This window comes from Macaca thibetana, chromosome 6, assembly GCF_024542745.1.
Source record: "Macaca thibetana thibetana isolate TM-01 chromosome 6, ASM2454274v1, whole genome shotgun sequence".
NCBI classification, from domain to species: domain Eukaryota; kingdom Metazoa; phylum Chordata; class Mammalia; order Primates; family Cercopithecidae; genus Macaca; species Macaca thibetana.
The window spans coordinates 136,930,383-136,952,966 of NC_065583.1; the positions used below are offsets into that span (position 1 = coordinate 136,930,383).

The 22,584-nt window shown below is 40.2% G+C and overlaps 1 protein-coding gene across 1 annotated transcript in view; it reads right to left on the bottom strand.

Annotated features, from left to right (window-relative positions):
- Positions 1 to 4,179: 4,179 nt before the first annotated feature.
- LOC126957083 (UDP-glucuronosyltransferase 3A1) overlaps positions 4,180 to 22,584 on the bottom strand; it is a 43,157-nt gene continuing 24,752 nt past the window's right edge. Inside the window, exons 3-7 of the mRNA XM_050794515.1 lie at positions 18,947 to 19,061; positions 16,320 to 16,851; positions 8,218 to 8,449; positions 6,670 to 6,889; positions 4,180 to 5,566 (exon numbers count right to left, since the gene is read on the bottom strand). Coding sequence (XP_050650472.1) covers positions 5,290 to 5,566; positions 6,670 to 6,889; positions 8,218 to 8,449; positions 16,320 to 16,851; positions 18,947 to 19,061 — 1,376 coding nt within the window. The 3' untranslated portion in view covers positions 4,180 to 5,289. The remainder of the gene's footprint in view (positions 5,567 to 6,669; positions 6,890 to 8,217; positions 8,450 to 16,319; positions 16,852 to 18,946; positions 19,062 to 22,584) is intronic.

Consider the following 22,584-nt stretch of genomic DNA (forward strand, 5'->3'; position numbering starts at 1 on the left):
GGATGTGTTATAATGTTATTGTGGTATGGAAAAAGGGAGACTCTCAGAGATACATTCTGAAATATTTACGGATGAAATGCTATGATATCTGGAATTTGCTTCAAAATTATTTGGGCGACAAGGAATGGAAAATGAGTGGGTCACCGAAAGTATAAAGAAAGTTGGCCAACATAGTAGTCCATTCTCACACTGCTATAAAGAACTACTTGCAACTGGGTAATTTAGAAAGAAAAGAGGTTTAATTGGCTCAAGGTTCCACAGCTATTACAGGAAGCGTGGCTGGGGGTGCTCAGGAAACTTACAATAAAGGGGGAAGGTGAAGGGGAAGCTGGCACGTCTCACAGGGCTAGAGCATCGAGAGAGAGAGACAGAGAGAGAGAGAGAGAGAGAGAGAAGGGGGAAGTGCTACACACTTTCAAACAACCAGATCTTGTGAGAAGTCATTCACTGTCATGAGAATAGCAAGGGGGAAATCAGCCCCCATGATTCAATCACCCTCCCACCAGGTCCCTTCTCCAAAACTGGGGATTACAATGCAATATGAGATTTGAGTGGGGACACAGAGACAAACTGTATCAGCCAGGAGTTAGTAATCATTGAGGCTGGATGGGAGACACTAAGTACTGCATTTTTAAATGTTAGAAATTTTCATTGGAAAGCTTTTAAAAGTCTCTTCACATTATTCAATTTTTTCTTGTAGTTCTATGCATTCTTGTGCTATACTCTTTGAAACCATGGCATTACATGCATACATGTTCACAATTACTATATTTCAGATATTGTAGCCTCCCAGTAAACAATCTTCATTATGAAGGTACCATTTAACATGGATATAATAACATTATCTTTAGACCTTAGTCAAATTTGGCCAATTGTCCCACTAACATCAAATGTCGCACGTGGTAATATTATTTTTATAGTGCAAAACTTAATCCAGGATTATGCAGGGCATTTGATTATCCTGAAGATTTCACTCCCTTCAATAAAGACTGATTTCTGAGCCTTTCTTCATATTTCATGTCACTGACATTTTGAAGTATACAGGCCATTTGTTTTGTAGAATGGTTATCAGTTTGGATTTATCTGATGATTTTTCATTATACTTTGTGTTGTGGAGTTTTGCTTAAAATGCTACAAAGGTACATCATCTCTATCTCAGTGAATCACAGTAGGAGCCACATGACCTGAGATGGTCCCATTATTCATGATACTGGCTTCGATCATTTGGCTAAGGTCATGTCCACCAACATTCTCAACTGTAAAGTTACTATTTCCCCATATAATTAGTAATTAATTTGTGTGGAGCTATTTTGAAACTGTATAAGCATCCTATTCCTTATCAAACTTCCACTCACATTTTATCATCCTTTAGGATTCTTGTCTGAATCAATTATCATGATGGTGGCAAATTAATGCTTTTTAATCTCTAACATCCCTTCTATGTTTTATATCACATTGTGTTTAACATTTATCTTCGATCCTATCTATCTATGTAATCTATTTATTTATTATCAGTATTGTCTCTTAAATTCTTATTTATTCAGTAAGATACAATCTATTACTATCATTGTTCATTGTGTTGCTCCTGTGGAAGCTCCATTATTTTTTAGCTTTTTATTTATTTCTTACACATGATGCTCTAGGGTTACCTTGCACTTTCCCTGTCCCAATTTTAGAACCTACAATTTCTCAAGGAAACCTTTTAGTGAGGGGTGATATTCAGAAACAAGGTATGTTGCTAGGTGTGTTCATTGTTAATGAAGCACCATTGTTTGTAGTTCCTCTTCCACGGACAGAGCTAAGAAATATACATATATAAATGTGGGTATAAAGAATACATACCTATATCTCTCACTATACCTATATTTATATTTGTATTACATAAAATTATAAATTTATACTGATAACTCTAATTCCAATACAACACTACAGGTTATTCTAATCTTCCCCATTCCCACATTTCTAATTCCTTTTTCCAAAATAAGAAACCTGACTCTCACTGTCATTGATGCATTTATTCAAGCCTAATATGCACAGAAATTAGGTTCAGATATACTAATTTGCCAACTGAGAATACAATTACTCAATAGACTACAAGATTCATTTGGAGTTCTTTTTTGTCTTTTGATTGATTGTATACAGTATATAGTAAAAGTACTGTGTTTAAAAGGTAATGATGTTAATTTTTTTTCTACAGTATAGTTACATTTTCATTTGGAAAAAAAATCGATTTCATTTGTTTCCATCTGTATTTCAGTACTTGGTTTTTCTCTCCTTGTTAATTTAAACATATATTTGGTATGCAAAGTATCAATGTTTCCAAAATCCAAACTATGTAAAAACATAAACCCATGGATCCTTCCACCCTATTCAAATACCACCCTCATAGATAATCTATCACACTCTGGTTTGTTCCCTCTGCACTGTTTTTGCAAAGCAATGCACATAGATATACATTTTTCATTATCCGCCATATACATACTTTCCCTTTTCTTATGAAAAAAAAAAGGATACATCTTATAGTTACTCTTACTCTTTGCTCTTTTTACTTAACTGTATTGGAATTTACTCCATAGCTTATTCTGCTTTTCTTTATTGTAGTTTAAAGCTAAATATTATTTCAGTATGTATATGTATCATAGATTCTTTCCTCAATGTTAATAGTTTTTAGTTTATCATAAATATTAGGTCTATATGTGAGATATATGTTGCAGCTATGTTTCTCTGACTTTTTAATTTGGATTGTTAATCTTCTTACCATGATTTTTGTCATACCAAAGTTTTTATGTCAAATTAATTTACATTTCTCTTGTTGTATCAGGAGGTTTGATTCCTATTTAGAAAGTCTTTCCCTATACGCAGGCTATGGAAAAATTCACTTTTTCTCTTAGACTCAGCATGGTATCATTTTTTGTACTTAGATATCTGGTGCATTGGATTTCAATTTTTGATATAGTGTGAAGTCTGGATCAAATATTGCCTTTTTTCTAAATATTATCCAGTTGTCCCAGCAGTATTTGTTCCAGGTACTATGCCAGGTTCTGTAATAACAAGATAAACAGGAACCAGTCCATGTCTTTATGACAAAGACCTTATGGTTTCTAAATAGGAAACAGATATTGTAATAAATAATTGCCATATAGTAGTAAGAAAAATGCTTCAAAAGAGAAGGCAGTGAGCTCCATTTCGGGTGTAGTGGTCAGGCACAGGCTTACCAATGTGAACATGATCACACTGGATATTGAGAGATAAGCAGAAGTTTCTTAGTCCAGCAAGAGTAGGATGATATTTCTGAGAGAGGGAAGGGCATAGACAAAGCCCAGAGGTTAAAAACAGCAAAATGTGTTCTGAGGGGGTATAGTGAACATTTGGAAAAGAGTAGGTGGAGAACTGCTCCAGGTGTGCCTAGATTGGTAGCCAGGACCATTACATTCCACACAATGGGAACAAAGATTTTAAACAGTGAAGGATAACACCAGATTTCTAGGTTGTCAGGGCCATGCTCACAGCCCTGTGGAGGGTGCTTGGAAATAACAAGATTAGAAGCATCAGTCTGGCTGATTGGCTGCTTATGATCAGATTTTAGGGATGCAAGTTTGTACAACTGGCACAAAGTTGACCTCGATGAATTACCAAGTGTTAGAAAAAGGCTATGTGCTGAGGTGGGAGAGGAGTTACTGGCCAGGCAGGCTTATCCCTAAGACCTTGTGTTGTTCATGAGGGGAATGAAATTGTGGCTGTTGATTCAAAAGAAAACATAGAGAAGGCTCCATGTCTGCCCTTCATTGGAGTATTGTCATTGATCAATTCATGTGGTTTCATTAAAAATTACAGCAATAAAACCTTATATTATACACACACAGATACACACACTCTAATGTACTTCTGCATGCTTCATGCTTCTGGCTCTTGTGTCATGAGACCTCGCAAAATGCATAGACATCCAGCACTCAGCTCTGCAGACTTCCAAGCAAATCCTTTCAAGGAACTGGCAAAGGTTTTGATGGGGGGCATTCTCTATTTCTGCAGGAGCATTTGTAACAGTTTCATCTTTTGATCTGAATTGTTTCAAGATCTGTTTCACAATTCTAGAATTAAACAATCTAAAACTATGGTTCATCCAGGGCCACTCCATATGCCTGTTTTCTACTCTATGTTTTTAAGTCATCAGATACCACACATTTGACAGTTTTATTACAGTGGAATTTCATTTTATTTCAGAACTCTAAAGCCAAAAATAGGTACAATCATTTGAATGTAAAATATTTCATGAACACCAGCTATCAGAAAGGTAGTCTGGTGTTACACTAAGGAAGATCAAAAAGAAAACATATGGGTTATTGATGACATGATGGAGCAACCAACCACACAAGCCCTGAATGGGCTACCTTCGGGCTTTATCAAGAAAGATGAAACGAACGAACAAAAACTCTGGGGTTGTTTATGCCATGGTTTTTCTTGCTTCTGTTCCTAGCAGATTAATGTCATCTCTAAGGTTTTACCATATATAACGGTATTAACTACCATGTAGGGGATGGAAGATGGAATTTTTCTAAAATCAACGAAGTCTTTAAAACTGCCTTAGCCACTGGTACCTGAAGCCACAAAGCCTTACACATGGGCTTCCACTTTGCTTCTTGAGGTTTCCTGTACTCCATTTATAAGATGGGAATCTTAAGAAGGAAACTGTAAAAACTGAAATAAAGCAGTATCATCTGGGACCAAGTGCAGGCTCCATGTCTGACCAGCAAAGGAAGTGCTCTCTAAGGAAGGGGTCTCAGGCAGTGAGCAAAGGTCTTGGCCGAGGTTCTCCTTTCCTAAATGCAGGAGAGCGGACCAGGTTTCCTGAGCTTTGAGGAGAGCTTATACGAAGGGCAAGATATATATATAAAATGGAAGAATTTGAAATGGAAGATATGTCAAATATTTCCTGTGTTTTTTTATGAAAAGTGATAGAAGGAGAAATGGGGACTGGAGATTGGGAAGTCATCTAAACAAGAAAGGTGAAGTTGTCAGAGTCCTGTGTCTAGGAAAAGGGAGAAAGGAGGAGGCAGGGCTGGCAGGTGAAAGTTCGTATCTGAGCTGGGGGCTCCAGGTCACAAGGGGCAAGTCAAGAAACCTTAGTAGTGCATGAAGATTTCTAAACAGAGGCAGATAATTGAAAGAAGCAAGTTGCAGGATCATTGGCAGGTGGAGCTGAAGAGAGAACACAGGGTGGCCTGTGCTGGGGTGGGGAGAACCTTCAAAGAACCAGGGATGCCCTCCCCTCACCCAAGGCTACACCTAGCCTCATGTCTTCTTCACTTTCCTGGCCCCACGCAGCCACCTGACCACGACACCCAGCAGCTTCCCACAAAGCCACACAGTGCCCAGAGTGAGCCCCAGCAGAAACACAAAGACGTCGATGAGGTACTGCTCATGCCAAGGCTGCTGGAAGGCATAGGGCTTGAGGTGCGCCGCCCCCTGAGTCTGGAGGATGTGGTCAATCCAGCCCACCAGCCGCTGTGCAGGGCTCAGGGGCTGAGAGCGCAGGATGACACTAGCTGCCGCCACTGCTGACTTGTACCTGTTGGCAGAGACAGAGAGGGTGTGTTACTGACACAGCCTCACAAGTCTTAGAGACTTTGTGTTGCGTGAGTGCACACACAAGCATACAAACACTTTTCTAACACATGCACCAAGGCTGGGCTGCAAAGAAAATTTGTTGTCATGGCCTTGCCACTGTCTCGCTGAATCCTCTTGAAAAGTTCAATAGAAACACCCACATACAAAGATCAATGATTAATTCTAAAAGTGTTAAGCTGTAGGAAAGTGATTTAATCTCTAAGAACTAGTCCATGTCCCCAGGATGCTTATGGTATACTAAAGGAAAAAACACCATATATATGACCATATATGAGAGAATATATACCTGATTCAGGGTTTGTGTTCCTGAAGCCATAATAAGATATTCAGTCCTTCTTGATTATAAGATCATTGGCTGGATGGGCAGTAACCAAGAAGGTCACTATGCCACTTTTATTTTCTCACTTAACTGAAATTCATGGAAACCTATTTTGTGGCAGGCTCTGCAGTAAGCACTGGGAACACAGTTGAAAAAAAAGAGAGACACACTGCTGTACTTATGAAGCTGACTCTCTACTCTCTTGTGTTGGGGGCCAGACAATTACTAAAAACATAAATAAATGGAGTCATTACAAATCTTGAAAAGTGTTATGAAGGAAATAATATATTATGATTGGGCTGAGTGAGAGAGGAGGCTAGTTAGGATTGTCAAAGACACAACGCTCTCTGTGGAGGAAACATTGGAGAAGAGACCCGAATGTCATGAAGGAGCCAGTCCTGTGAAGAGAAAGGAAGGGTGTCCTAGGGAGCAGCACAGACAAAGAAGCCAGAGGTGAGAAGAGCAGGCACACTGGGGAACCACACAAAGAAACACCCTGCTGCAGCTGGAATTCCACTAGAGGTACTCCCAGATAAACTCTCAGCATCTAACCTAAATTAGTCTTCCTAGAGACTTACCAGAGAAAACAGGTGGACTGTTAGCATCACACACATATTATTCCATGTCACAGAAGTTTCAGCTATTATTGTGAAAAATACAGAGTATCCTTTGTGTTTTCTATCTTCATTCAGCCTTAGTGACCACATGCTCAGAGAGCCACATACCTCTTGTCTTCTATGACTTGTTTCAACATAAGTGTCAGTGTGTCAGCTGTGACCTGATTCAACTGGATAGAGACACCATAATTTTTGGCTACTACTCGGACCATGTTTCCATGCTGGTCTCCATTGACTGGCAATCCCACCATGGGCACACCATGCCGGATGGCCTCCATTACGCTGTTCTGCCCGCCATGAGTGACAAAAAGACGGATGCTGGGGTGAGCTGTGGCAAATAAGAAAGAGAGTGGAACACTTCAGGATGAAAAATTTTGGAACACCAGGTAAAGCAGAAAAGTCAGAGGAAACACCAATGAAATCAAGGTCTGCTGAGAAAATGAATTCATTCATTTCGCTTGGGAAATGTGCACTTAAGTGTGCACATTCCAGGAAACAAGATTCCAGCCTCCCTTTCTGTAGAGATTCCTCACCTCAGCCCCAACCCATCTAAGGCTCTGAATGCAGGGAAAGCTGCAGAGAAGAATGATAAACAAGGCATATTTCTCCATCCACGCAGCCATCCTTCTCTCTTCACCTCGTCTCTCCCTTTACTTCCTGCTCTCTGTTCCTTCATAGTACCTACACTGTACATGCTATTTTCTCCATTTGAAGAGTGCTGTGAAAGTAAGGAATAATAAACCATACACTTCTACTTCCGTATTTCTAGTTCCTGTCTGCCTGCCCCACCCTTATTTAGAGCAAGCTAGTGACTTTTGATAATGTAGAGTTAAATCTGTGTTTCTCAACAGAAACATGGATTCTATTCTACTTGTGTTCCTTTGAAAATGAAAATATTTTTCCTTGCCCCATGTCTTATAAATTAAATATACAGAAATCTGTACCTTAAATTACCAAGCTGACTTTGAGCCATAAACTTAGTTATGAACCTCTGATCCAGTCACTGAGGATGTCAGTGAGAAATCTCCAAAAACTATCACAAGGACAATAAAACCTATTGAAGTGTAAGGAACTCTGTTACCAAATGACTCAATACTTGACTATGTGATTACTCACCTTGGCACTAATATCGTGGCACATCCTTCAAACAATGTTGGAATCAATGTTGTGAGTGTATGAATCCTTCACTTCCTTAGTAGATAAAGAAGATGTATTTATATAGATACATGTGCGTTTGTGTAATGGCACATTCATTGCTAAACAGGTGGTCAGGAGGCCACAGAACAGGGGCAAAATACCCCCAGATATGTGCTCTTGGAGTTTACATATTGTCTTAGATTGTGTTGGGGTGACTCTTCAGTGTCAAATGTAGTAGGGTCAAGGGAACATGACCACATATCACCTCTGGTTGGAAACTTCAGGCCTCTCTCGGGTTAGAAAGAAAAAGAGAAAATGACTGTTTTCACCACTTTTGAAGTACAGCCTGATTCCCAAAGAATTCCAGCTAGCTGTTCTTTTCCTGCCCTCTGAGCGTTACCTTTACCTATGACTAGCTACTTCCTAGGCTGGTACAAATGCCCAGCTAGAGGTCAGAACACCAATGAGCCCCAAAGACAGGTCAATGGAAAGAGAAGAGCAGATCTCAGCAGTCCTTACCCAGGAGGTCACTCTGAGGAAGCCAGTCCACGATTTTCACATTTGTGGCTAAACGAACATCTTTGGGCCAATGAGAACTCTGACATTTCCATATCACTCCTTGAGGGAGGTGGGAAAAGGCACTGTGCATCTTCTTGAGGACTTCCTGGGACTGCTGGGTGTTCAATGTAGAGCCAAAGGCCACAAGGACAAACCCAGCATCCCCAAAGTTGGCAATGAAGTTCTCCAAGTCCTAGAGAGAGATGACAAAAGAAAGGAGGTGACAAAATTGTTTGAGAAAGCCTAAGTGGCCATGAAATGAAACCCAGTCTATTTACTAAACACACCCTCCCATCAGTGCCTTGTCTTCACTCTCCTGAAGCTATTATTATGGCTCCTGGCAGAGCTCAGTGTCCTCTGCACTGTGCTCATATTCTGTCTGGATGACCTAGAAGTCATTTTTCTGATACCTGAGGACACTTTTTTGCATATAAATTATAAATTTCTGATTTTTTAAAGTTTTTTTCCTGTTATTGATGTCTAGCTCATCCTATTGTGATCACAGAAAATGCTTTGATGAGTTCAATCTTCTGAAATGTATTGAGATTTATATTGTAGCCTAACATATGGACTATCTTGGGAATATTCTGTGTGCATTTGACAAGGTGTAGTCTGCTGTTGTTGGGTGGGGTGTTCTCTAAATTTTTATGAGGTCCAGTTGGTTTATGATGGTGTTCAAGATAACTATTTATTTATTGATCATTTGTGTAGATAATCTTTCCATTACTAAAAATGGGGTATTGAAGTCCCAAGCTATTGCTGTAGTAATGTCTATTTCTTCCTCAATTCCATCAATTATTGTTTCACATATTTTGGTGCTCTGTTGTGTGGTGCATATATATTTATAGCTCTTATATATTGTTGACGATATTTCATATATTTTTAAATAATACTTATAATTATGTTATTGCAAACATAAAATTTTATATTATGTAATGTCTTTGTCTCTCGTAAATATTTTTGACATACACTCTATTTTGTCTGATATTTGCATAGCTACCCAGCCTATTTTGGTCCTCAGGTAATTCTTAAGAAAGATTATGATCTAATGCCCTAAAACTTAGCTTTAGCACTGTTTCATCATTTATTACTTCCAAACATTTCTTCAGACTCTTCCTCTCTCAGCATTTTTGTGACTGTCTCTAGTTCTGAGCGCTTCATTCTACTGGGTCATTCTGTGGGATAACTTGATTCCATCCAGCATAACACTGCCTGAACTACCATTTCAATTAACAAACTGGAAACAGCTTTGTTGTTCTTGTAATTATAAAATCATAATATAAAATCAAAAGAAGCAGAGCAATAATGTTAATCAGAAGCCGCATGCCCTTGTTCTTTCAGGGAAACATTTGAAAATCAACTGGAGACTGACACAAATAACTCCATAGAGTTTTGAAAACCAGTCAAACATACACAGCAAGCAACTGAATGCCCAATCAAGAAAAAGCCACTTTCAAACAGTATAAATTTCTAATCCATTTTATTTACCTTTGTCCTGGAGTGGCAGACCACAGTCCAGAAGCAAAAGCTCAATTGTGCATTCCCTCCCTCAGCTGGAAGGAACAGAATAGAAACTATTTACAACATTCTAACCTGTCTGTTGGCTACTTAGTGACTGGTTTGTCTCACCTGATTCAGAGCTCACATTGGGAATGGTGACATAGCTCAGATTTCAAGCTGACAGAAGCCATAGAAAGCAGTGGTAGGTACCAAGACGTATGAAAGCTTCAGGGATACTGCAGACCTATGAAGGTTTGGGTCAAGAGGTTATGGGCAGAAGAATATAATAGAACATCTAAAGTCCAAGAAGAGTCTGGGCGAGGTTCATTGGGAAAGTAAGGCATTCAAAAACAGTTGAGCATACCGAGGGAATTGGGGGAAGAAAAACACACACAAAGGTCCAGATGAGACACATAACCAAAAAAACACCTGAGAAGACCTTAATCTTGATAAAAACACTCAAAACATGCTCTTCCATGTCAGACTGCAAAGACTGACAGAAGTAACTAATTGTTCAAATGTCTAATTTTCAACAAAAGATCACAAGGCATGCAAAGAAATAGTCAAAACGCATAATTTTAAAAAACAAAATACATTTCCAGAAACCCTCCCTGAAGAAACACAGGCATTGGACTTACTACACAAATACTTTTAAAGAAACTGTCTTAAATATGCCCAAGGAGCTCATGGAAAACATGGAAGAAACTAAAGTAAAGAAGAAAATCAATATTTAAACACATTTAGAATATCAACAAAGAGAAATTTAAAAAGGGGAAATTTTTGGAGCTGAAATATGAAATAATCAAATTGAATTTTTATCTGGAGAGTTTCAATAGGTAACTCAAACGGGCAAAATAAATAATCAGTGAACTTGAAAACAAATTATTTGAAATTGTCAACTCTGAGAAAGAAAAAGAAAAAAGAATGAACAAAATGTAAGGGACAATAGGACATCATCATGTGGATCAATATATGCACTATGAGAGAAAATGAAAGGGAAAGAAAGGCTATTTGAAGAAATAATGGCAGATAACATGATTCTATATATTGAAAACCTTAAACATAATATACACACATACTAAAAATTAAAAATCTGTTAGAACTAATAAACAAATTCAGCAAAATGGAAGGGAAAAAAATCAAGTCTCTAAAGTCAGCTGCATTTCTATACATTAACAATGAACAATTCAAAAAAGAAATTAGGAAAGCAATTTCATCAACAATAACATCAGAAAGAATGAAATAAACTTAACCAAGGAGGTGAAAGATTGTACATTGAAAACATCAAAATTTTGCTGAAAGAAATTAAAGACATACACAAAAAATGGAAAGGCATTCTGGCTTCATGAATTGGGACACTTATTAAGATGTCAAATATGTACAATCCAAAGGGATGTACATATTCTATACAAATCCTATCAAAATCCCAATAACTTCTTTTGCAACAGAAAAATCATTCTAAAATGTATAAGAACTATCAAGAACCCTGAATAGTCAAAACAATATTGAAAAAGAGCAGAGAAGGAGTTCTCACACTTGCTGATTTCAAAACATATTACAAAGTTACAGTAATCCGAGTAGTGTAGTACTGCCATAAAGATAGACACAGGGACCAGTGGAATAGAAGAGAGAGCCCAGAAATAGACTTTTGCATTATGGTCAAATAAATTTTGATGACAGCGAAATGGGAAAGTTCCCTCGCAGGATATGTGACAAGGGTGTAGCTTGTCAGTTTGGCCGCAGCCTCCGCTGCTGCTCAAACTCCTTATGGTAGGGGGAGCATGCAGATGGGCAGGTGCAGGAGCCTGGGTGAGTGCTTTGGGGCTCCAGCCCCACAGTGGTGCATAAGGGTGGGTGCCTGCAACTCCTAAAGCCCAAGTGAGCATGGTGTGTGTTACAGTGCACTCTTTTAGCTTTGCTATCCTCAGACAGCTTAAGTGTTAACCAGCTCAATGCTCTCTTGGTATCCAGGTTCTTCTCAGGCATCCAGGAAGAACCAGGTCACACATGGACTTGAGGGTAGTGAATGTGGGGGTTTTATTGAGTGGTGAAGGTGGGATGGATGGGGAGCTGGAAAGGAGATGGAATGGGAAGATGGTCTTCCTGGAGTTCAGCCGTCCAGTGGCCAATTTCCTCTCCAATCACCCCCAGCTGAACTCCTCTTGGTGTTCAGATTCTCCTTTTCTCTCTGCCACACCATTATGCCATTCTTCTGCTCTCCTGTTCATCTACTTTTCATCTGCTTCTGGAACCTGAGGTCTGAGGTTTATATGGGTACAGGACAGGGGCATGTGGAGAGCCAAAAGGCAACTTTTTTGTGTGAAAACAGGAATGCATGTTCTCAGTTAGGGCCAGAGGTTTCCAGGCTTGAAGGTGGGACCTTTGCCAAGGAACTGCCCTCTTCTACCCAGTATTTCCCTGTCTCCTAGCAGTATCAACTCCCCTCTCTGAAGAGGCACATCTAACTGCCATTAGAATATGAATGATGGCCAATCTTAGCTAATTTTTGCTGACAGGGGGCATTGTTTTGGAGAAAACAGCAGTCAGATTCCTCCCAGAGGTTTATCTAAGAGTCCTTGCAAAAGGGAGCCATTGTCCCTGAGGCTCCGGTTGCCTGACCATTTGCAGTTTGATGGCCTCGAGGTGAGATGAAACACCAAGTTTTATAAGGTTAAGTATGCATGAGTTAAACATGTGTATTATACAAGAAAATAATCTAGTGCCAAAGATCACAGAAATAACAAGTCAAAATATTGATAACATTGTGCTTTGAGCTGTTTCACCCTGGTGGAAGAAATTAAACCTTGTATAGAAGCAGTTCAACTTTAGAAGAGAAATAACTGTTCTTGCCACATCTGTAGCAGTTAACAAGTGTACCCTGGGAATTCTGGGCTTTCTGGGCTTGCACGGCCATTAAGGCTTTTGCCTCTTTCTTGTGTCCCCCCATCTCTATTGTAAAAGGCCAAGGTGGCCACTTTCAGTTAGTCCTCTAAAGTACTATCTGGTCCCAGGCCCATTTCTGCAACTTCCTCCTCATATCAGGGGCTGCCTGAGTAATAAATTTATTCTTCAGAATTAGTTGTCACTTGACTGAACCAGAAGAGAGAGAGGTGTGCTTTACCAAGGCCCCTCTTAGCCTCTCCAAGAAGGCAGTGGGATTTTCATTAAATCCTTGTTCTATCATAGATAGCTTGCTATAATCAAGAGGCTTGGTCCTAGTCCCACCTAATCCCTCCATGATGCACACCTGAAAGTGTCTTCTCTTCCAGTCTCCCATCTCATCACTGGGATCCCATCCAGGGTCATTTACTGGTACTGCGTCTCTTCCAGTTGGATAAAGTTTGCCCCCTTTCCTGATACTATATGTGAAACAAAGTTCATCCCCAAATCTCTCAGCTACTTGCAGAGCAGACTGCTTCTCAGTGTTCCATCAGGATCTGATTCAAAAGTAACACAACATCTCTCCAAGAGAGTTCAAATACTTGGGTTAAATTCTGGAAAGCCTCTATATATCTGTCAGGGTCATGCGAAAACTTACCAAAATCCCCCTTAATTTACTTTAAGTCCTGTAGGGGGAAGGGGACCTGGACCTTACTGGGGCCAAATTCACCAGGCATCTATTGGAAGGGCAGGAGTGAGACTGGGGCTTGTCTAGGGTGAGGATTTCTAGGATTAGGCAAGCGAGAGATTGAAGCTGGACAGGGAGGTTGAGGTGGACCCAGAGGAGCAGAGCTGGAGGGAGCTGGCTCCCCTGTTGGGAGTGCCTCTGGGATTTGTTTCTTTAGTTCCCTGGAATTGCCCTTTGCAGCCTCTCCTGAAATGAAAAGCAGGAGGGCTGGATCAATCCTATACTGTCAGCAAGGGTCTAGATTTCCCTGCAAGGTATAGAAAACCTGCACATATGGGGCCTCAGACTATTTGTCCTCACGTCTACAGAAAAGGTCCAGCTGCTAGATGGTATCAAAATGAATGGTTCCTTCCTGAGACCAAGCCAGTCCTTCATAATTTGGCCAAACCTTTGTTTTGAGGGCTATGAGGTGTTTTTCCTCCAGATTCTGAGGGTCAAAGCAGTCTCAGTAGTTCAAGATACACTCCAGAGGAGAATAAGCTGGGGGTGGTGAAGAGAGCTGGTTGCCCATTCTGAAAGACAGGGAAATAGAGGTGTCCCTCATTTCCCTTCCTTCTTTCAACGAAAACTCAGGGTGTGAGGGAGAGAGAAAGCAAGGGACTTTCTCTTCCATCTGTTGTCCCTGAGTCCTGGCAACCTCATGGATGCCACCCACAGGTGCCATTGTGGTCTGCACCCATGAAGCAGGGTGGGACTAGACAATAGGAATTATCTCCCCTCACCTATGCCTCTATTTCCCCTGCTGTTGAAAACCTTTGAGTTCCCTGGGCCTCATTTATGCCATGGAGAATAGCCTCCCTCCATGAAGTGGGGGTTTAGTCAGCAGGAATTGGTCCTGCCCATTTACATTGTGCCTGTTGCCTGACTTTTGATCCCTCAAATCAGGTTTTCCTTTCTAGGGCCTCAGCCTGAAACCTGGAATTGAGTTTGGGACAAAAACAGATTTCAGGGGTTGCATGTGTCTGTTCAGATTGTCTCAAATGTGCCCTGCCGAATTTGCAGTTATCAGCCAGCAGGGGTCGCTCCTCCATTATTTTCTCTATCAGGAGCAGCGTGCTGGGAAAAGGAACCCTCTCCCTTAGAAAACGAAAAAAATAAAAGAAAGAAAAATACAGCTTAAGGGGCAAAAGGGGGAGGTCCTGGGGAAAGAACCTCTTGCTCTGTGCAAATAGGTTCCTTTAATCACTATAGCCTTCCCCCAGTTCAGGCCAGGCTGAACTCCTTGGCCAGGGGAGAAAAAGTCCCACTGGGAGGCGCTGGCCAGCTGGTTCATGGGGCCACAATGGCAGCCTCACTTTTTTCCCACCCCTTGTAGCTGTTGGGAATGGCTTGTTCATGCTGTGGACACAGCCAGGTACCGAGGTGGGAAGGTAGGGGATAAGAGGGGAGGTGCTGTGCACTGCTCATGCCTGTAGTTGTAGGAATGTGGGGTGGGTATGGCACCTCTAAGAAAAAATGGAAACCACTTTATTCTGAATCGCATCTTTGACGGCTGAGTCAAATGCTCATTCTATTTAACATATTGTTTAATCCACAGGAAGTTTCAATTTTGGAAGATAAAAAAAAAGTTCTGGAGACAGATGGTAATGATAGTTGCACAACAATATAAGTGTACTCAATGCCACTGAAGCATACCCTTAAAAATGGTTAAAGTGGTATATTTTATATTATATATATTTGACTGCAATTAAAATAATCAAAAAGAGAAAAAATATTTGAAAATAAGCATCTGTTATCTCATAATCTCAACTCCCTTTATTCTCTTCTTAACAATTTCCACAGCTGCCCCAATGCCAAGACCTGACCCACCCTCCCAGTAGCTAAGACCTCGGCTAAATCCCCATGGTTTTATTAATGCAAACAAATCTTCTACTACACTAATCTAGCCAGCGTCACCCAGAGAACCCAGTGTTATGGCCATCTCACTTGCACCTCCACACGTTAGGTCCCCTGCTCTCTGACCTGGGGTGCTTTCCCTCCCAGCTCCATTCCTAAATACACCTACCACTAATGCAAAGCCCATCTCATCCATAGATCATTCCCCAACTCTTCCTGCTTACTCAATGTAAGATCAGGAGAGGAAGAATAGTCACTTTGGTACCTGGAAAGTCCAGGCCCAATCCAGGGTCTTGGGGGCCTCTGCACTACACAGTGGTGGGACGGTCACCTACATCACCTGTGCTTCTGTCCTCCTCCATTAATAAAAATGAAGATGACCACACCTCCTTAGAGAGGGCAAGATACTAAATATGATGATTTCTGTAAAATGGGAACCCAGTGCTCAGAGGCAACAGGCAGCCAACTCATTTGAGTTCTCCTCCCTTTGAAAACCTTCTATAGCAGTGGTTCTGAGTCTGCACTGTGCGTTTGAATCACCCGGCAGCATTTACAAATTACAATAGCAGGGGCCCACTCCAGACAAATCAAGTCAGAAAGTCTAGGTGGAGCCAGGAGCCAGGGCTCTACAGGCAGGGAACACTGGAGATACCACTGTCAGTTCTTGCTGTCAGTCCCATGCAGTCCCACCCTGCTTACTCCGAATCCACAGTGTTGTCTGTTTCACTGTGAGTAGCTCATCTCCTTAACAATTACTGCATGTAATCGGCACTAAGTACATATTTATTTTACACATGATCACACAAAATAAAAATTAAAATGGCAACTTTAATTGAAGGGTTCATCTCACTGATTCTAAGTCCAGGGCATGGCAAGAGAAGAGCCAATTTAAGGAAATCTTCTATCTCAGGATCCTGCAAGACCTGACACTGTACTTGCCAAACTCTGAAAGTCAGCACTTCCTTTAAGAACATACGCTAGGTGCCTCCCTTGCCAATCCCTACTTCAACTTCAGGAATCCACTGGCAGGTGGCAGCCACCAACTATGCACCCAAGGACTCTATGTGAATCCCAAACTGAATGCTGAGGGTTTACTTACTTGTGGTACTGGTTTAATAGGTTTTTCCATCAAGCCTCCGACATAAACAGTGTTGGGAAGCAGGGGCCGGGCAAAATCAAAGGCAAAATCAGAGTTAATGAACCACAAATCTGCTTTCAGTAGAAGATGAGACAAAACTGGCCTAGAGCCTTCTGGGAAATGCTCCTTGATGGTGTTGTCAAATGTAGACAGCAAGTCCCATTGGCTTCTAGAGAAACTAAAGAACATCAGAAAATTCTTCACTCGGCCCCAGAAGTCCATGTGATCAGTCAACAAGGAATGGAATACTGGAACATAAGACAAGGGGCTTGGTAGCCCAAATTCCAAAGAGCCGAATCTGGTGGGAAGAATGGCCACAAATGGTTTCACAAGCTTCTCAGCAATCAGGAAAGAACAGAAATCAAATGCTTCAACAAATACCAGATCAAAGTTCTCATTCTTTAAGGAATCCATTATATCCTTTCTGCTTAGCAAATAACTACATTGAATCCCAAATATTTCCATTAACTTTAGAAGGCCTTCAAATTCGTCTCTGTAATAAAGAAAATAAATAGTAAATATTTGGGAAAGTATAATTTTACAGTATTTGGGAGAATGTTGGACTCAAAAAAATATTTCAGGTGTGTAAGAATATAACCAGTATCCATCCACCCATTCTACAATGTTTCAACAAATACTCTCAGCTCTGGTCACTCTGGTCCAGATACTTCTGCTCTCTAAAATGTCCCCACTTGCTCCCATCCTATTTCCTCCCCTGACCCAGTTCCCACCCACCATCAATGCCAATTCAATGTCCTTCTACTCTGGGAGCCAACTCTGACTATAGCAGGTCTCAGAGTTCTATGTCTCCTTTATAAATCCTGTGATGCTCTGTTAACCCTCATTTATATACTGACTTTTTGTGAGTGACTATCTTTTCTCCAGAAATCTATGTAAGTAATTTGACAGGCTCCTTAACTATTGATGACGTAGTCTTTTTAAAAAATACTGTGTATCTTGCATTTGACAGATTGTCTCGTGCAGTGAACTTTTTGATCACAATATTAGAATCCAAAATCTCAGCTGAAATGAGATTCGTCTTCCTAGCCTAGGAGTTAAGTAGTAAAAAACAAATAAAAATGAAAGCCTGGTTTGAAGTTTATTATCAGTCTTTTCACTTCATGCTGGCTGGAACATTCATATAAAATAATGCTAAAGTTTTACTGACACCTAGTTAAGACTCTTGCCTATGTCACTATTCCAGAAGCTACTGCCCTTCAATGTCTTCCCATCATTGCTTGCATAGAAAATGATCCTGTTTGTATAGAATCCAGAAGAATAGATGAAGAAGTTCCTGAGCAGTGGTAATAGGTACAGGTGCTCTGGAGACCACAGACCTCCTAATCACATAAAGAAAGGAAGAAGCAATAGCCCAGCAAGCCTGTCACTTCACATAAAGAAGGCCTACAGGTTTAGAACTCATGAGTGACATGCAGATCTCTGCCTGTTCTTAAGAATCAACTTTAAATTACAACAATGATGATTCTCTGAAATTATCCACTATTTCGTTTTTTAAAAAGATTTTACATAAAGAATGATTTTTAAATATTGTGGATAAATTCAATGTATACAGTATAAACTTCTCAAAAGTATAACATTAATCATATTTCAAGTAAATAAATTGAAAAAATCACAGGAAGGCACTGATCCCAGTAACTTAGTCAATATTTAACATGTATCTGGAATCTGTCTTCAAAGAAATCAAGCTGGAAGAAAAGAGACAAGACATACACTTTAAAAATGTATAACAACACAAGATGCCATAGACTAAGTATCAAATGAGTGCTATATACCAGATCTATGGAGGAGAGCATGTGGTCTTCCAACTTGAGTGAGGAAGCAAGCTTTATGGAATAATTAGATTTGAGCACCACCTTGACTACTGAGTAGAATTTTCAAGGAAAGCAAAGAGGATGAAGCCACTATAATTAACTAAGAATGGCATGGATTTGTGTTTCTCCTCTTTTATGTGGCAGATGAAGGAGATTCCTTGTATTCCAGGTGAGGTCAAAAAGTCTCAGGCTCATCTCTCATTGTGTACGATCCAGGTATTTGATTATCTTTAAGGAGTTTAAAAGGTGAAGGTTCAAGGTGTGAAAAATCAATATTCATAAGAGTTTTCTCCACTGGTGAATTTATGAAAGGACAAAGGAGGGAAAATAAGTGAGGATAGGTGTTTCTTTTTTCTTGACAAACAAAAGAGTTGAAGATCCTAGCTTCTTTATTGGGGAGAATGCATACAAAGATTATACATGAAGTGTTGTAAGGAAGGCTCAGAGGAGCAATCTCCTGCTTTCTATATAATCTTTATGGTAGAAGAAGGACAATATAGACTAAATTGTTGGGAATGCAAACCTTGTCTACTGTATCCACCTGACCACCCACCTGTCCTCTATTTCTCCATCCCCTCATTTATCCAACCATTCATCCATCTATCCATTCATCCACTCACATATCATCTATTCCTCCATCTATCCATCACCCACCCATCCATTTCTCTAAAACTCACTCCAAATATGATGCATCTCTCTATTCATTTGTATTACTAAAATAGTGACTCTTTGCTTCATAGAATAAAAAGAAGTTACCTGCCATCCAATGCTGTTTCTATGTAGCTATTGAAATGCTTCGTAATTCTTTTTTGATTATCTTCAGGCAAAAACCACCTGATAACTTGGTATGATTTTTCCTCCTCTTTAATATCTAAGAAAATACCAATTGGTTAAAAAAGGTAAATATATCATACAACATGGATTAACATTATCATGATGATATTAAAGTTTTATTCTATTAATTTTACATTTATGGAAATGTTTACTTTTAAAGTTTTATGTTGATTTGGTTTTGTTTTTCTTTTTCATTCATTCTATTGCACAACCTGATAATGTTGAGACTTTATCATTATCCAGGCACTTTTATTCAATTTAAAGTTATAAAAGTTTCCACTTAAAGTTTTTATTTAAAGGAACAGCTATTACACTTATAGATGAGACAATAGAGAGTAATGCAGTGTGAGGTAATTTGTCTCCTTTGCACACATAATGACCTGTAGGGCTTGTTTTTAAATATAGGTCAGATTGATTTCAGAGCCCATACTCTTTTCTCTTTCAGAAAAATTCATTTTCATTATTTAAAATGATACCTACAAATAGGTTTTTATTAAGTCAAAAAGTTCTAAAGGGCAAAATTTAAAAATGGTAGTTCCCTTCACTATATTTACCAGTCCCACCCCTCCCCCATCACCCATGTGTAATAAGAAGTCTGACTCCATTCTTGGAGTTCGACTGCTGACTCCTTTCCAGCCTCAGCTCCTACTTCACTTTCTGTGTCTCATCTGGGCAAACTAAGAAGAAAACTTCAACTCATTCTCCCTTGTTACTAATGAGAACTTCAAACCAAGCAAGCCAGGCCAAAGTGGGAAAATCCTCACCTCAATTCAAGTTTCAATCAGAAGTTTCAATAATTTGCATTGTGAGACAGGAATGACAAACTGGGACCCTCTTTTCAGTAGCTCTGGGTGATGTGTCTCAAACCAAAGCTATCTGTATGACTCAGATGGAATTGTGTTTCTCAATTACAGCACGAGCTGTGGCTGACACTAGATCAGTTGAATAACTCTTACCCTATGAGCACTGGTTATGTGTCCCAATCAGATATTACCTCCCACACACACATCATTGTAAAGAGCACTCAGGGTTAAGACTGACATCAGTGCAATATATGATCCCACCAAATGGTGTGAAGAATGGCAGTCATTGCATGGCATGCTCACATCCACAATCCTAAAAATAGATGGTCCACTGGGACCTCAGAAAATGTATTTGCTTGTATTGCTGATTATATCTCTATAGCTAAAAATGCTCCAGATGAACAGAGTTGTCAGGAAAAGCACCCATGACAACAATGTACAGCCAAAGAGTTCTTTCAAACCCAATCTAAGCCTTCGGTCTCTCAAAATTACCAGAAAGAAGGTCTCTAACCTTGCTGATACTCACTGGAACTCTCTCAGAAAGAAACTTACAAAGATGAGCATGTTAGAAACGACACCCACCCACCACCACAAAAGTACACCTGATAACAACCAAAAAGAGAAAGAGAGAATTAGGTTAGCCAGAAGGGGTGGGGAGGGGGACAGGTGGGATGCAAGAACAAAAACTAAAACAAAGGTCTACAACTTAACCTTTTGGAAATCTAACATTTATTTTTACAGAAAAATTAAAGGACACTGATTGGCTGTTTTCTCTCTACATTATAAGTTCTAGATTAACATCAGATCGAATACACCCATGCAAACCATAATAACCTTAATCAACAACGGGGCAAAAGTTACAGGTATATCAGAATATTTCACTAAATTTAAGTAATATCACTTCTATACTCTTAAGGAGTTATCCAATATAATATAGAGGGCAAACATATATGCCCCATCTTAAGCGTTGGTACCAAATACCTGTATTAGTCTGTTTTCATGCTACTGATAAAGACCTATGTTGCGGGAAGTCAGGGACCCCGAACGGAGGGACCGGCTGAAGCCACAGCAGAAGAACATAAATTATGAAGATTTCATGGACATTTATTAGTTCCCCAAATTAATACTTTTATAATTTCTTACCCCTGTCTTTACTGTAATTTCTGAACATAAATTGTGAAGATTTCATGGACACTTATCACTTCCCCAATGAATATCCTTGTGATTTCCTATGCCTGTCTTTACTTTAATCTCTTAATCCCGTCATCTTCTTTGTAAGCTGAGGAGGATGAATGTCGCCTCAGGACCCTGTGACTGTGTCAGCTGCACAAATTGTTTGTAGAGCATGTGTGTTTGAATATGAAATTTGGGCATCTTTAAAAAAGAACAGGATAACAGCGATGTTCAGGGAACAAGAGAGGTAACTTTGAACTGGCCGCCGGTGAGCTGGACGAAAACAGAGCTATATTCCTTCTCTTTCATAAGCAAATAGGAGAAATATTGCTGAATTCTTTTTCTCAGCAAGGAACATCCCTGAGAAAGAGAATACGCCCTGAAGGTAAGCCTATAGACGGCCTTATATAGGGAAGCCTATATAAGGCGTCCCGTCTTTTATGGTCGAAGCCGATGGGATGAAGTAAGCCCCGGTCTCCTGTAGTGCTCCCAGGCTTATCAGGTGGACAAAAATTCGCACCTAATAAATTTTAGTCAGACAGGTTATCTGCTCTCAAACCCTGTTTCTTGATAAGAGGTTATCAAAGACAATGCGTGCCCAAAACTTCATTAGCAATTTTAATTTCACCTCATCCAGTGGTCCTGTTATCTCTCCCTGCCTCCATTTGCTTTGTGACATTTTATTACCTTGTGAAGTATGTGATCTCTGTGACCCACACCCTATTCATGCACTCCCTCCCCTTTTGAAAATCGCTAGTAAAAACTTCGTGGTTTTACGGCTCGGGGAACATCACGGATCTTGCCGACATATGATGTCTCCCCCGGACACCCAGCTTTAAATTTCTCTCTCTTGTGCTCTTTCCCTTTATTTCTCAACCCAGCCGAGACACTTGGGAAATAGAAAAGAACCCATGTTAAACATCGGGAGTGGGTTCTCCCAATAGACCTACTTGAAACTGGGTAATTTATTCAGGAAAAAGGATTTAATAGACTTACAGTTCCACACGACTGAAGAGACCTCACAATCATGGCAGAAGGCAAGGAAGAGCAAGTCATGTCTTACATGGGTAGCAGCAGGCAAAGAGAGAGAGAACTTGCCCAGGGAAACTCTCCCTTATAAAACCATCATATCTCAGCTGGGCATGGTGGCTCATGCCTGTAATCCCAGCACTTTGGGAGGCTGAGGCTGGTGGATCATGAGGTCAGGAGATCAAGACCATCCTGGCTAATATGGTGAAACCCTGCCTCTACTAAAAATACAAAAAAAATAGCTAGGCATGGTGGCACGCACCTGTAGTCCCAGCTACTCAGGAGGCTGAGGCAGGAGAATTACTTGAACCTGAGAGGCGGAGGTTGCAGTGATCTGAGATAGCGCCACTGCACTCCAGCCTGGTGACAGAGCGAGACTCCATCTCAAAAAAAAAAAAAAGAAAAAGAAAAAAGCCATCAAATCTCATGAGACTTATTCCCTATCACAAGAACAGCACAGGAACTGTCTCCATGATTCAGTTACCTCCCACCAGGTCCATCCCACAACACGTGGGAATTCAAGATAAGATTTGGGTGGGGACACAGCCAAACCAT